We start from the raw sequence: 14,949 nt of genomic DNA, 5'->3' as shown, positions 1-14,949 counted from the left end.
GAAAAAAAAAGTATTTTGAGTCCTAAAAAGTAGTGCATCTTGCAACACATTATCTAGACCGTCCATTTTCAAGATTTTCATATATTTATAGATCTACTTGATTTTAACCATTTTTGGAGTTTAAAATTTTATAATTAGATATAAAAATATATTTTAAGATAATTCTAAGAATATTTTACATCAAAATTACATATTATGATAAATTTTGGAGGTGCGCTTTAATTGGATTGGTTAAGGTTGCAACCTTATAGAAACCCCACCCTATATATATATATATATATAAAACTCTCTAGGTGTTCAACGCATTGCAGGTGCACCCTCGAGAATATGGACTCTTGTGGATGCAGGGTTCCTATTTGCAAAACTACTTCCCATTGCCTCATCAAAACAATCATATGCACATGCTATGAATAACTTGAATTCGTCATAGATTTAGCTTATGTCATCTCAAAGCTTAGTTTACTCACACAGGGCTTTCTTCTCTCACGCTTGGTCTAACAATTCGGCATTTTCTTATCCTATCTCACATGCCTTGACTAATAGACTCATGAGGCGTTCTCTCACCAGCCCTGACCAAAGGAGACCCCCAAACCTCTCGAATCTAAATAAAGCCCTTCAGTTTTGCCTCATGACTCGAGATATTTAGTCTTTCCTGATCCCAGTTTACTTAAAATCTAGTAAGCATAGTATTCCAATGCACCCATTATGACCGAGGGCTATTGTGGAATGGCAGAGTCAAGGCCTTGAAAGATAACTCCAACAATATTAACATAGTGAGAAATATGTACGAGGGAGAGCTAACTAGTGTCGAGGACCACTAGTGGAGAGACAAGTGAGTTTTTAGTGATAGGCTTACACTAGGGGTCAGTATTGAGCCCATATTTCTTTGTTTTGGTAATGGACGAGTTATCTAGGCATCTATAGGCTGAGGTACCGTGGTTTATATTATCTGTGGTTGACATAGTTTTGATTGATGAGACTAGAGGCACTGTTAATGCAAAGATAGAACTTTGGAGAGATGCTCTAGAATCAAAAGGGTTTAGTATTAGCCAAACTAAGATAAAATATATAAAATGCAAATTTAGCTATAACAGAAGTAGAAATTAGGAATTAGTTAAGAATCTTAAGAGTGATGGCCAAAAAGTACCTAAAAGATATTAATTTCGATGTCTTGAGTCAATAATCCATGAGAATGGAGAGATTGAGGAAGATGTCTTGCATAGAATTATAGTTGGTTGGATGCAGTGGATATGTGCTTCCGGAGTTTTACATGATCGTCAAATATCAATGAAATTGATGGGGAAGTTCTATAGGACCGCTGTAAGACAATCCATGCTTTACGAGATTGGCGGTAAAGAAGCAACACATTCATAGAATGTGTGTAGCTGTGATGAGGATATTGAGATGGATGAGTGGAAAGGCATGAAAGGATAGAATTCAAAAAACATTTGAGGGAACTTAGGGGTGGCTCAAATAGGCAATAAAATGAGGGAAAATAGAATTGAGTGATCTGGCCATATGCGGGGTCGACTTACAACAACACCGGTTAGGAGGGGTGATTTGATTCAAGTAGAAAGCTCTAAAAGAGCAAGGGTAAAACCCAAAAGAGATATGGTGACCTATGGTCTGATTGAGGGTATGACCCTTGATAGATTATAATAGTAGCACAAGATTTGTGTAGTCGACCCAAAATAGTTTGGATGTGGCTCGGATGATGATAATGATGTATCGTTTCATAATTTCCGGTATCGATAACTTATTATTCTTGATTAAGTGTTTGCAGTATGTTATGAATGTAGGAAAACACATTTTTAGTGTTGCTAATTATGTTTACAGAGAATATATCCTCTACTTGATGTATTACAAAACGAGCATGATGTCGTGGTGTCTTTTGTCCTTGGAAATAGAGAAATGTTTGCCAAATCCATAGAAGTTTACATCTTAAAGAAGTTTCCATTGCATAAATCTTGCAAATTTTCATAGACCCATAAATTCCTTCATAGGCTGCACTTGTATGTCTTGGAAGGCCAATAAACTATTGCATATATAAAGTCATTGTTTCTGTAATCCACCAATTTGCATCGAAGCTTTCGAAGCAAGTAAAAATGATGAAAATTTGTTTAAAATTTTGTGTGTCCAGTTTGGAACTTTGGACAGAGTTGGAAGATGAAAATAGGAAGCTAGTGTTTCTAGAAATACTATCTTCTCAATAGGAATTAGTGGATGGTATTGAGAAGCTCCTAGGCTGAGGGCTAAGAGAAAAGCTACTAGAACGCAAGTACTTTCTAGTGCCACAAACAAGATTTTCATGCTAAATTGTTTTCATATTTTTGTCGCCCTTTATGTGTTGATATGCATTGGAAACCTCTAGAGGATGAAATTATATATGGGTGTGGTTTGATGAGGTTGTGACCTTAAACAATCCCATTAAGGCGCACCTCTAAATTTTATTATAAATGTAATATTGATATAAAAAATTGTTAGGATGGCTTGAGAATCTATTTTATCTCTTATTATAAAATTTTAAACTCTAAAAATGGTTCAAATGAAGTAGATCTATAAACACATGAAAATCATGAAAATGGACGCTCCAGATAATGTGTTGCAAGATACACTATTTCACACACTCGAAATCTTTTTTTTATTTTCATATTCATACATCTTGATGTCGAGATGATCAATTAGAGGGTTTTCCTACGTCCAAACAATCTTTTATGATGGATTTTTGAGGTGCAACTTTATTTCTGCATTTTAAAGTTGCTACCTTATACGAGCTTTTTCCATTATATATATGGACACGGTATCTATGCGGCCAGCCCGCATATTGTAGAAATGCGGGGTTGGCAATAAATATATTTTTTAAATATAATTTGATCCTAATTTTTGGAGACTGTATAATCTATAGCATGGAGATACTGCATATGGAAAAAAAAATTGAAAACTCAAAATAATAATTATATTAAGAAAACATTTGGATTGTTAGTTACAATTGTTTTTGGATGGACCACCTATTTGCATCCATCTTTAAGATGGATGCTTTATCTCTGGACCGCATATTGTAGAAATGTGGCCTAGCCCACAAGAAACAATTTTCCTATATATATATATATATAGGAAGAAGATGCTAAAAAATGAGCCCAACGGCCCAGATTGAATCTGGGCCAATCTGACGCACGGATGTCAGGTAGTGTTTGAATTTTAATTGTTTTTTCTACAAATCCAAATCACTTGAAATTTGGAGCGTGTGTACATAAAAAATAGGTGAATCTTTGAAAAAATCAAAAAAATATTTTACATGAAATAAATTGGCCAAAATACCCCCAAAACGTTTCGGGGGTATTTTGGTCGATTAGTTTAGCAAGTTTTTTTTTTTATATTTTTATTAAGTGCCGCTTGATGAGAAAAACATACGGCTAAAATTTCAAGCGATTTGGATTTGTAGAAAAATAAAATAAAATTCAAACACTACCAGACGTCCGTATTCATCAGATTGGCCCAGATTCAATCTGGGCCGTTAGGCTTATACTATTCTATGAGCTAGTGGGCTCACCCAAGCTTTTTCCGTATATATATATATATATATAGGGAAAAGTTTATATAGAGCCGAGGCTCTAAACAATCAAATTTGAGCCTACCTCTAAACTTTCACTAGAAAAGGTTGTTTTGATGCCCAAATATCTTCAAATTGATCATCTCGACATCAAGATGCATGGACATGAGAAAGTTGGAAATAGTGTATTTTGTAACGTATTTTGGACCGTTAATTTTCAAGATTTTCAAGTTTTCATAGATATGTTGATCTACACTATTTTTGAAGCTTTAAACTTTAGAAATAACTGTAAAAATATATTTTAAAGATATCACAAAGATTTCCAATATTGAAACCACATTTCCCGACACTATTTGAAGGTAGGCTCTAATTTGATTGTTCAAAGCCTAGGCTTATACAAACCGCACCCATATATATATATATATATATATATATATATATATATATATTAGTTTTTCTTTTTTAAAATTGTTCATGTAATGTTGACAAGGCCCTCTACAAAAATTGGGATAAAAGTTTTTAAAGGCTTCGGTCTAATCACCCTATCAACTAGGGGCCCTATGTTCATTGAGTTAAAAAATCACTTCTGAGGGTGATTTTTGGAATATGTATTTTTTGATATTGTTCCTCCCAGTGAAAATTCTGCATCTTTAAAATTGGGGTGCAACAAATGCGCCTAACATAGCCTATGAAAGTGTGTTTCATAATAGTACTATAAAGCACTCCCCTACACATTATGATTTGGTTGATAATTAATAGAACAATACCCTCTGTGGACGTGCGTGACTATAGGATGGGAGTGAAGAAGAAATTATTTATGGTAACTGCATTGTTGCTTGCATATAAAGGCTGGTTTCTCATTACTCTAGCAATGCATCTATAAAGATTCTGTATAGGATAATTGAACCTCTTCTTCAACTGTCACAAGCAAAATATTAAATTACAACAAATTATAGATTTAGCTGATGCATACTTTATTTTGTAACATATGTTAGAAGGATCTGAGGAATACAGTTTAGAGGTCTTATGACATGTCTTTTGGAGAGTATATTGTTTACTTTATTCCTTAGATCAAGTGGTTTATGGCCTTTAAAGCTCGTGAGAGCATGTAAATAATGAATTATAGTAGATTATACACTTAATTGGGAATGTATGTGTTAGTTGACTGACCTGGGGTTAGGCAATCTATGGTCATGTAAAAACCTTTCTCTGGGCATATGACACTACCATAGAGGAGTATCCCTTGTTGAAGTTAGAGATATGTCCAGGGATGGTTTGTAGTCCGGGAGTGCTTCATGATCTCTTGTGTACAGATGTCGACATATGAGAGCGAGGGCTAAATCCTTAACAAACTTCAGCACGACATGTGCACATGACAGCCACGTACTGAGAAGCTACCCTGCAAAGGGATGTGTTTATATGCGCACAGAGAGTCCCCTTTGCATTGTAGTGGTATGTGCATGTGTATTGCTCTTGAGGAACCTATAATCCACATTCCAAACTGTGGTTTAACTATTTATTGGCCCGCTTTTACAAGCTGATCATGAGCTCTTGCATGAGACTGTCGTTTATGAGTCTCGTTGGGTTGGTTTGAGAAGATTGTCGAGGACCATAGTTATTGAGTTTGGAGGAGTGCCCTGACGGTCACTTTGCTTGATCCATTAATACCAATCTGCTTCTAAAATTGTTGGTTTCAGCTTAAGAAATGATTATGTGATTTTTAAAAATTTTCTGGAATTTATTATCATTTTCAGAAATTAAAAACTCTAAAAGGGTGTTTTCATAATTTCCAAATATCTCTAGGGCATTGCGGGACCCATGTGGGGGGCCAAGGGCCCAGCTCCACTCATTGGGGGCACCACATGGGTGTGGGCCGGGGCCCACATGGCCTGCATGTCCTAGCTTAGTGAGGATGCCCATGCTTTTCTTTTTTGTTAAGAATTAAGTTATGCCTTTTCAATAAAGATGTTTTATTAGAGATGGAAGCTTTATGAAATCTTTGAAAGAGATTTAGTGTCCATCTTTTGTGAGTAAGGAGAATGTTCTACGTTTTGAAAATAGTCTTTCAATCTTTGAATTTGACCAGATCTTTTCCGCTTTGAATTCCTACAATATCTTTGTGAGAGACAGGAAGTTCTACTCAAAATAGGAGATGTGTTTTGATTGGTCTTATACTAGGTTGACTAGAAGTGGATGTGGGTTGAAGATTTAGGGGATGGGGTCCCTATATTGTTCCTTCAATCATGATGGCTGATTAAAGGGATGGATGGATCAGATTTATTTCTTTTTCACCTTGCAGGTTATGTAGGAGTCCTATAGCGAAGATGAATTCTCAATTGGATAGAGATATAACTAGACCCCTTTGGAGGCTATAAATATAGGGTAGACCTCCTCATTCTCACCATCTGAAATTTACTAGCCCTTGTCCTTCTCTCCTCCATGCCTCTCTCTCTCTCTCTCTCTCTCTCTCTCTCTCTCTCTCTCTCTCTCTCTCTTGTCCCTTAAGGGGTGGCACGCACCACCCTAGAGCGCTTGGGGTGACACTCCACCCACAGGGTCATAGAAGGGCATGCCCTATCCACTTTGAAAGAAAAGGAGGTGCCACCAAGGTGATATGCCCTAAGAGTCTATAAGGTTATGGAAAAACATAATTTGTGCTCTCAAACCCCTAGATCTAAAAAAGGTATTGTCTAAGGAGCTTCGCGACTCAAAGAATTCAGCAGGACCAATAGGATCAAGCATGTGCCTTTCGGGCAAGTAATCGGGTGTAGGGAAGTGACCCTAGGCAAAGTCAAGTTAGTCTTCCTAGCTGTTCTAAGTTTATCTTAATCATAATTGTTCCATCTATTACAATTTCCAGGAGCATTATTTGTATTAGAATTAATAGTTAAAGCTAGTATTCAGTTCTGGATTTAGTCATATTCATTTAGCAGTAGAAATAGAAGATCCTAGCTTGTATTTTAGGTTGTATCTCTTGTTTACAGCATTGTTTTCTTGCACTTGTTAGTGGAATTCAAATATATTAATTAAAAAAAAAGAACTTTTTATTTTACTCTATGGAATTTCACATAGCCACTTCATTCACCAATTTGGATGTACCCATATTTAAATTTTGTTTTGGATTTCAAGGAAAAAAGTTTGAAATGGCTGGTGGGAACCATTTGGATAATCCTGTAAGATTTTATCCTCTTCCAAAAAAATCTCGCTTTACCCCCAAACCCCACCAAAATCGTGAGCCGAAAGATTTTGAGCTGGACTCAAATATTTTTGGCTTAAAATAATTTTTGCTTCCCCTGTTGGGCCCTCCCTCATGGCATTCTTACTCTGCAGAAAATCCCTCGCACTTACAAAAGCTGTCTCCCTCTCTCGATAAAGTCTCACTAGCTCTCTCTCTCATTGGACTGGTTATCTCTCACTCAAGTCTTTTAAGTTCTCTCTCTCCCCCACAGGTTGGTCAAGGACGTTCTCTACTCTCTAAACAAGTTGTTCCTCACAAACCTCTCTCTCATCAGCAAATCAATCCCCCTCTCTCATTTGCAGATCAGTGAACCACTCTCTCATTAGCAGAGCAAAGAACCTTGATGCCATGTCAGCTCTGATGCCTTTATGTGCTCTGTTCCTCTATCTACTTTTATGTGTGATGCTTTTTATGTATGGAAAATGTTTATATAAGGGCGCACTTCAAAAATTCACTAGAAAAGGTTGCTTCGGTGCCCAAAAATGTTCAAATCGATCATCTCGACCTAAAGATCTATAGGCATGCGAAAAAATGGATTTCTTATATTGGAAATAGTGCATCATGTAATGCATTTTCTAGACGGTCAATTTCATGATTTTCAAGCGATCATAGATCTGCACGATCTACACTACTTTTGAAGCTTTAAATTTTATAATTAAATATAAAAATAAAATTTCAGGCCATCACAAAGATTTCTAGTACTGAATGTATTTCGACACCATTTGAAGGTGCGCTTTACTTTAATTGTTTAGGGCCTCAGCCTTATACAAACCGCACCCTTTATGTATTCTTCTTTGGCTGCTCAAGTTAAGTCTTTACTTTTTCCAATTGTTCTACACTAGTCTAGGAGGCTAGGGTTTCTAGTGCATGTTTCAATTTGAGTGAGATAGAGCTGAAAATTAATGAAAGTTGGGAGTGCAACATGAACAATCTTGAGTCCTTCCAATTTCCATGCCATCAAAAGAGAAAAACTTATTCTCAAAAAAAAAAAACGAAGAGAAAAACGTACCTAGGAAAATGTGAATTCTTGATCATAAATTCAGCTCATTTTGATCTTGATTCTAGACAATTGTGCTGTAAATCATTTTTTAATGACATTACGTCAATTCACCATCTAATTCAGCAAGGTCGATAGAATGATTGTCTGATTTTCTATGATCAAACAGATTGATCAAACTTCAATCTAATTGATCAATTCTCTTAAAGCAACTTTTTAAATGATCTATGTCAATTTAAAGCTAAAATAAACTCTTGGTTTGACTTTATTTAAAGATCAAAACCCGAAGACAGAACTATCACTAGTTTTAGTTTTGATGCTGTTACACAATAACAGTGCGTTCATTCATTTGAACCAGTGTCTACTTGATCAATTCTACTTCAAACTGATTAATTAACTCAAACAAATGTTCAACGTCAGTCAATACAAGAAGATGTGATGAAAATATTAAATCCCATGTTCATGTTCAAAAAAAAAAAAAAGATATTACATCCCATGTTATAACAACAAAAAATTATAGAATTCTGTTGTTGTTCCTCAGTTGCGTGATCAGCAGAAAATTAATTCAAATTCTTTATAAAATTAGAAATGTAATTTAATTTAGATCATTGTAAATGGTCTCTTGAAGCTTAATTCATTCTCTAATGGAAAAGATAAACAAAACTATGGCAATTAGATTTAGAACTACAATTTTGTGCTGGTTTTTCTGAAATGAAAAATGCCGCTATCTTTTCCTTCCTACCACCCTTCAATCTTTTACTGGATCCCATTTACTTGTTAAGGTAATTCATCGTATTCTAGCAGCAGTGGACTGCAACTCTGCCCTAATGACCATTGAAATGATCTCCAGAATTCCAATTGGTGAGATATGGCCCATCACTGTTACTCTCTTGGTCTCCAAGTTTATGCTGAATAATGTTACGCCTTCCATTTTGGAGATATGCTTCTGCACCTTAACTCTCTTGGTCTCCAAGTGTATGCTGAATGATGTTATCCCTCCCACATTATTTGTTTATCAAACTGATGTAACAACAAAGTCAATATCAAGGTTGGTTAAATTTTATATAATGAGAAAAATGAGGAAAAAAATATGTTCAGAATTATTGCAAAGCATCCAAACACATATATCTAGTAAGTAAAATTTTCTTCTAATATTTTAACAAACATCCAAACAATCTACCAAGACAATAAAATAAGATGACAATATTTCTCAATTATTGAGATAAAAAAGCCTCGCAAATTTTTTGTGCAGATTTTTTTATTTGATATCCAAACTGGCCCTTAGCTTTTGTTTCTTCACCGTATTTGAGGGGGAATGCTCCTATGGAAAAACTGCCTACAGTTTCCATGTAGTAAGAGTCCACATTCGTTGGATACAATCCAACTTTGAAATTTGATCGTGATAATTTGATGTAGGAACTTACCATATCTTGATGTTGGAAAAGTTTCCGAAATTGTAGAATCTCAATAGCAGTGTTACATGGGCTCGTAGCGTTGAAAGTGTCCGACACATGTTGAAAATGTCTGCTGGTCTTGCCTGAATGGTAAATGCGGCAGGATTCATGTGTACCATCATATTTTAAATAAAATAAAACATTTTACAGTGTAAGTTAATATTACCTATATCATCAGTAATGAATGGGTGGCAAAGTAGTAGATCACACATATCTCTCCAAGAAATATTGGGTTTGAGCCCTTTCTGGGCAATATTTTTGCATTTATGTACACCCAAGTGTTGAAAGGTGTTGGCGTGTTGAAATGTCAATTTGTTACACCAGCCTGGAGTGTGATGGAAACACTACTCACTATACAATCACTAGCTGGTGAATTTCAACAGGCATTTCTGTGTGTTTTTGGAGGTCTGGTGAGTTCGGATTTGGGGGACTTCTGTGCTAGATTGAATGTGAAAAGGGCTATAAAACCATCTGAGTTTGTTTTTTTCTTTTTTTCTTTTTTTAAGCCAATGGATATTTGGGGATTAACATTTTAAGAATACCAATGCACCCTCTAAGTCACTTTTTGGGATTGGCAAGGATACATCATTGTCCATCTTCTAGTACTGCAATAGTAGGATGAGTCTATTCAAATTTCTTCTCTCTCTCTCTCTCTCTCAAATTTCATTTTTCTCGTTAGTAAACATCTTTCTCCTGTTTCTAAAGTCTTCTCTCTTCACTCTCTCTAAAAATCTTCTCTATCTCTAGTAGACACTTGATTATGTCTCTCTAAGATCTTCCAGTCTCTCTAGAATACACAGAGGATTTCTCTTTAAAGTTTCTCAATTTAGTAAATACTTCCTGACTGTCACTCTAAATGCTCTGCTTTCTTTAGTAAACACTAGAATCTCTCTATCCTAAGTGCTACTTCCTCTCTCTAGTAAACTCCAAATTCGGGTGATTCAATCATCCATGTTTCATCATTAGGAGCTTAAAAAAAAGGGCGATAATACGGGCATCCAAATTACCCATATTTTGCTACATATGTAAGCATCAACAAACTCATGAAAGACTGGTGTTTCAAGTACCTTTTTTTCATTTGAAAAGCCTTCATTTTTTTCTTTCGGGTTTTAAAAGAGGGGTATTATTATCTTATCACCCTTCTCAAAGGTCGAGGTGCAGGGGATAGCTTTTCCCAAGAAGTTAAACTCGGATAGCCATTACCCAATGAAAACCATTTCAGATGGCTTTTCTCACAGAAATTCCTTCTAAATATTTCAAATGATCATAAAATTTGCAAATGACTCAATTTTCCTGTCAAATTCAGGAACATAGTAGCCGAATCCTAATTTTTTACCCCTATTCTAGGACATCTGCAAATAATTTATTTCATCGTTGATATCAATTTCTCTTGTATTTAGTAAAACATGCTGCAGGGTCTTGAACTTTCTAGCAACTCTGATTTTGTATTGGCTAAATTTATTTCCTTTTGGTAGGTAAGCCACCACCCAATGATAATTGCTTGCCATTGTGAAGGAAGGGGATGGAAACTGTGGGGTGATAGTAATCTTAGGAGCAAGTTTTGGGGCCGCTCCATTCAAGTTGACCCTGTGGGAGTTCTGACCCTGGAGTTTGATGATGGTGAGGTCTTCCAATGGAGTAAGGTATGAGTTTGCTACTTTTATTCATATGAAAGTCCCTGTTTTCTATAGTTAAGGTTTTCTTTTTGTTTCTGGAGTAAAATGCCAGTTTTCTTTTTGTTTCTGGAGTAAAATGCCAGTGGTTTGCTCATACTTCCTACCCAATCTTGTCTCACACTGCATAGTGTAAAACCTCAATTTTCAATTTGTGGGGTATTCTTTCGAGTTGGTTGACTATGCCTGAGATAATTTGAACTCTATAGCATTGCTTGTTAAGGTTAACTAACTTGAGTGTATTTGCCTTGCACAGGTAACAACATCTATCTATAATCTTATTTTCGGCAAAGTATACTGTGACCATCATGGAACAATGCAAATTAAGGGAAACGGCCTTTTTTCTTGTATGCTCAAGTTCAAGGAGCAGTCTCTCATTGACCGGAATCCCCACCAGGTATTGCTTCAAGACAGATGTGTGTTTCACTGAGCATTGGACCATAGGTGAAACTTAGCTTTTTATTGAATTCCCATTGTGGATATAAATTCTTGAATGGAAGTCCTTTTTATTTCAAAAGAACATATGCTCTTTATGCTCAAGTTTGAATTATGAGTTAATGGGGATGTTGAAATTTGAAAATATGAAATTTTACATCATTTCAGCTGAAAAAAGTTCAGGGAACAGCTTTTATACCATTCATGTTGGTTTTGGTGAACATTTTAATTTTGGTTAAAAACTGTTGGTATATTAGGCCGTGGATGGGTTTTGACTGCTTAAAATCCTATGAACTGGATGAGGCTCTTACTTTTAGCTGCTAATAATTTAAGTTGGCATGAATCCTTCACAGGTACAAGGGTTCGTCAATGATAAAATGGGCAAAAAGGTTGCTACATTATTCGGAAAGTGGGACGACAGTATGTATTACGTGGCTGGGGATGTTTGTACCAAGCCCAGGGGATATAACCCTTCTTCAGATGCTACTCTCTTGTGGAAAAGAAGTATGCCTCCACCTAATCTCACTCGATACAACTTGTCGTCCTTTGCCATCACACTCAATGAGCTAACACCAGGGCTGAAGGTAGTATTGGAGATCTCTCTCTCTCTCTCTCTCTCTCTCTCTCTCTCTGATTTTTCCCTTATCCTTAATTGATTTTCTGTTCTAGCCATCTGATCCCAAATGTTTGATCACGGATTAAGGACAAAATTCCCCCTACGGACTCAAGACTCAGGCCTGACCAGCGACACCTGGAGAATGGGGAGTATGACATGGCAAATGCTGAGAAGCTGAGGTTGGAGACAAGGCAGCGGATGGTAAGCAGATTCCATGTACTCGCATAGTTCAGTACTGTCCACTGCCCTCAAGCCTGATGCTACCAAACTATTGAACCTGAAGTCATTAAACGCGGCATCATATTTATTTGGTACATGCAAACGAGCATATGTGTACAAGCAAACTATTGTACGTCCATGATGGTCACCATGCATATGTTGGTACATAGGCGCATGCGTAATTCATACATAAGCTGGATAATGCATTACATAAATACAAGCATACGAATAATATACATAAATGTGGTACTTGCATTCTTGCATGTGTTGCATATATATGTTTTGCATTCTTATATGAATGTCAAATAAGCAGGGTAGAGATTCATATGATGAGATGTGGTTTTTGTCGTTGCAGTCAAGGAAATTGCAAGAGAATGGGTGGAAGCCACGGTGGTTTCGGAATGATGTTGGAGAGGGAACATTTCGTTATGTAGGTGGGTACTGGGAAGCAAGAGAAGAGAAGAAATGGGATGGATGTCCTTGTATATTTGGGCAGTTTACAGGAGACGTGATTAGTGATTCTTGAGAAACAAGCAGAAGGATTACATGGGTTAGTAGGTTGCAATCTCTCTCTCTCTCCCCGTTGCTGAACTGTCATCTTTTGGATTTTGAACTGGAGCGGCAGATCTGGAATGGGTTCTGAGAAGGTAACGTGTTATTCAACAACTGAAGGTAGGTGAGGTCGTGTATTTCTAACTGATTTTTTCCTCTCCATTTTCATTTTTTAAAATCCTTGTTTAATGTTGAATGAAATTTGAGGCCCATGTAGTTCTGATATTGTTTGATGTATCCCCTCTGTATTGGCTAATTCAATCCAATAATGAGAATTTTTCTCTGCAAATTTACTGAAGTGTGTTTTAAATTCATCGGCTTCTTCACCTTGTAGCCCATTGGTCCCTTTATGGACCTAATTGTCTTTTTTGGTTTTTCTTTTCTGGTCTCTTTTTGTATCTGCTCTCGTTCATGTCTTAGTTCCAAGAGAAGAGAGAGGAATGTCTTATAGGAGATTGGATTGAAGGGTTTTTGTTAACAGGCCATTTGAATAGGAATTGGGGGATTTGCCTTCAGGTTTTTCGTTGTAACCTCAGCATGAAAATGCTAGTGAGTGCAGTCTTAATAAGAGAAGGGGAAAAAAAATTGGGGAAGAAGTTTATACAAGTTCGACACATTATAATGTAGCAATAAGGTGCACCTCAAAAATACACTGGAAAAGTTTATTTTGACCTTGGAAACCATCTAATTGATCATATCGACATTGAGATGTATGGATGTAAAAAAGAAAAAGATTTAATCCCTACTACCTCTTGTCATTTTTGGATTTCAAAATTCTATAGTTAGAGATGAAAATAGACTCTTAAGCCATCTTAGAAGTTTTTACTCCAAAATTACTTTGATTGCGTAGGTTGCCATCTAATACGAACCACACCCATTATGGAAACTGTCGCATATATTTATTCTAAAAACGAAAGTAGCTCTTTTCCTAGGAAATGTGGTTAGGTCAAGACACGGTGGAGGGTAGGTTTTCATAGCCCAATGTCTCCAGTTCCTAACCTTGTTGAAAAAAGTAGCTCTCTTCCTGGTTGGTTTGAATGGCGAAGGTATGTGTGGGTGTGCAAGACCAGAAATTCCTTAGTGCCTTTGTGGGATTCCGTTGCAGATCATGGTTTCTGAGAGACATACTGCTCGGCAATTTCATTTCGTTGTTGCTCCCTTCCCTGGACCTCTTTTTTTTTTTAAACCAGAGTACTTACTTCTCATTAATTAAAATGAAGATACAAGTCACTTATCAAAACAAAGTAGAAGAATGAATCCAACGAGGAACCTTTCTTCGCCAAATAATTTGCAACCCCATTAGTCTTTTTATACGCATGATGAAAGCTTACTGCCGAAGATGATGCTGTAACCACATGGATCTGGGGTGGTCTTGATATCTTGTTATTCCAACTAATTATTTATATTGAAAGAGTCACTTTTGATAATCAAAACATCACCAAGGCACCTTTCCTTGCAAATTAAAACCCCTTGCACATGAAATGCAATTTCAGCCGTACGAAACTACAAGGACCAAGCATAGCAATCCTCACTCTATGCAAACACCATCCATCCCTAGGTTACCAAGTGAACACCTATCAAACTTTAATTTAAAACACGCCACTACTACTACATGCGGCTGCCAAGTACTCTTTGGTCTAAACTTTTGGGAACGAAGCAAAATGAGGTTTGCCATATTGAGCACAATGTCTACTTTAAATGTCCCATGGCACTAAACAAACTCCAAACTGTATAAAGGATTCTGTTTTTAATTACTTGTGTTTCCAAATACATTTCATAAAAAGTTCTTCTTCTATTCTTTTTCAACCACAGTTCTCAAATAATAGCTCCTCTGAAAATGTCCCAAATCATACCATCAACTCTGGGAAAACCATAGATGTTGCCATATGTTTCTGGGAGTATGGAAGAATCAGTTCAACACCGACTTTTTCCATTGATGGCAGTCCCCTCTATGGGTATAGTGCCCCATTTTTCTTGGTTTCTGGATTTATTAAAGGGAAATTTCGCAAATTGCCTATTCACTAGAGATGAGCAATTTAACATTTTTCAATATCTTTTTATTTTAATTTCAAAATACCTATAACGAATTATATGGTCTTGAGTTGCAATAGTTGTAAATTTGTAATATGTCAAAAAAGGTATGGTTTGCATGAAGTTGCAACATTAAATAATCAAAGTAAGGTGCACCTTTGAACTTTATCATAAGATGTAATTT

At 36.3% G+C, this 14,949-nt stretch overlaps 1 protein-coding gene across 9 annotated transcripts in view; it reads left to right on the top strand.

The window, feature by feature from the left end:
- LOC18430956 (oxysterol-binding protein-related protein 2A) overlaps positions 1–13,023 on the top strand; it is a 56,436-nt gene extending 43,413 nt beyond the window's left edge. For 6 of the 9 annotated variants that reach the window (XM_088853463.1, XM_011623836.3, XM_020665261.2 and 3 more), the window contains 5 exons: positions 10,715–10,882; positions 11,169–11,309; positions 11,701–11,931; positions 12,051–12,164; positions 12,538–13,023. In XM_088853463.1, coding sequence (XP_088709589.1) covers positions 10,715–10,882; positions 11,169–11,309; positions 11,701–11,931; positions 12,051–12,164; positions 12,538–12,708 — 825 coding nt within the window. In that variant the 3' untranslated portion in view covers positions 12,709–13,023. Of the gene's footprint in view, positions 1–10,714; positions 10,883–11,168; positions 11,310–11,700; positions 11,932–12,016; positions 12,165–12,537 lie in introns of all 9 variants that reach the window. The other 3 variants (XR_016045660.1, XR_016045659.1, XR_016045658.1) reach the window with 1 other exon arrangement.
- The last annotated feature ends 1,926 nt before the right edge of the window (positions 13,024–14,949 follow it).

This window comes from Amborella trichopoda, chromosome 12 (assembly GCF_054954075.1).
Source record: "Amborella trichopoda isolate Santa Cruz 75 chromosome 12, AtrichopodaSantaCruz75HAP2 v2.0, whole genome shotgun sequence".
NCBI classification, from domain to species: Eukaryota; Viridiplantae; Streptophyta; class Magnoliopsida; order Amborellales; family Amborellaceae; genus Amborella; species Amborella trichopoda.
This window is presented reverse-complemented; position numbering and strand designations above follow the sequence as displayed.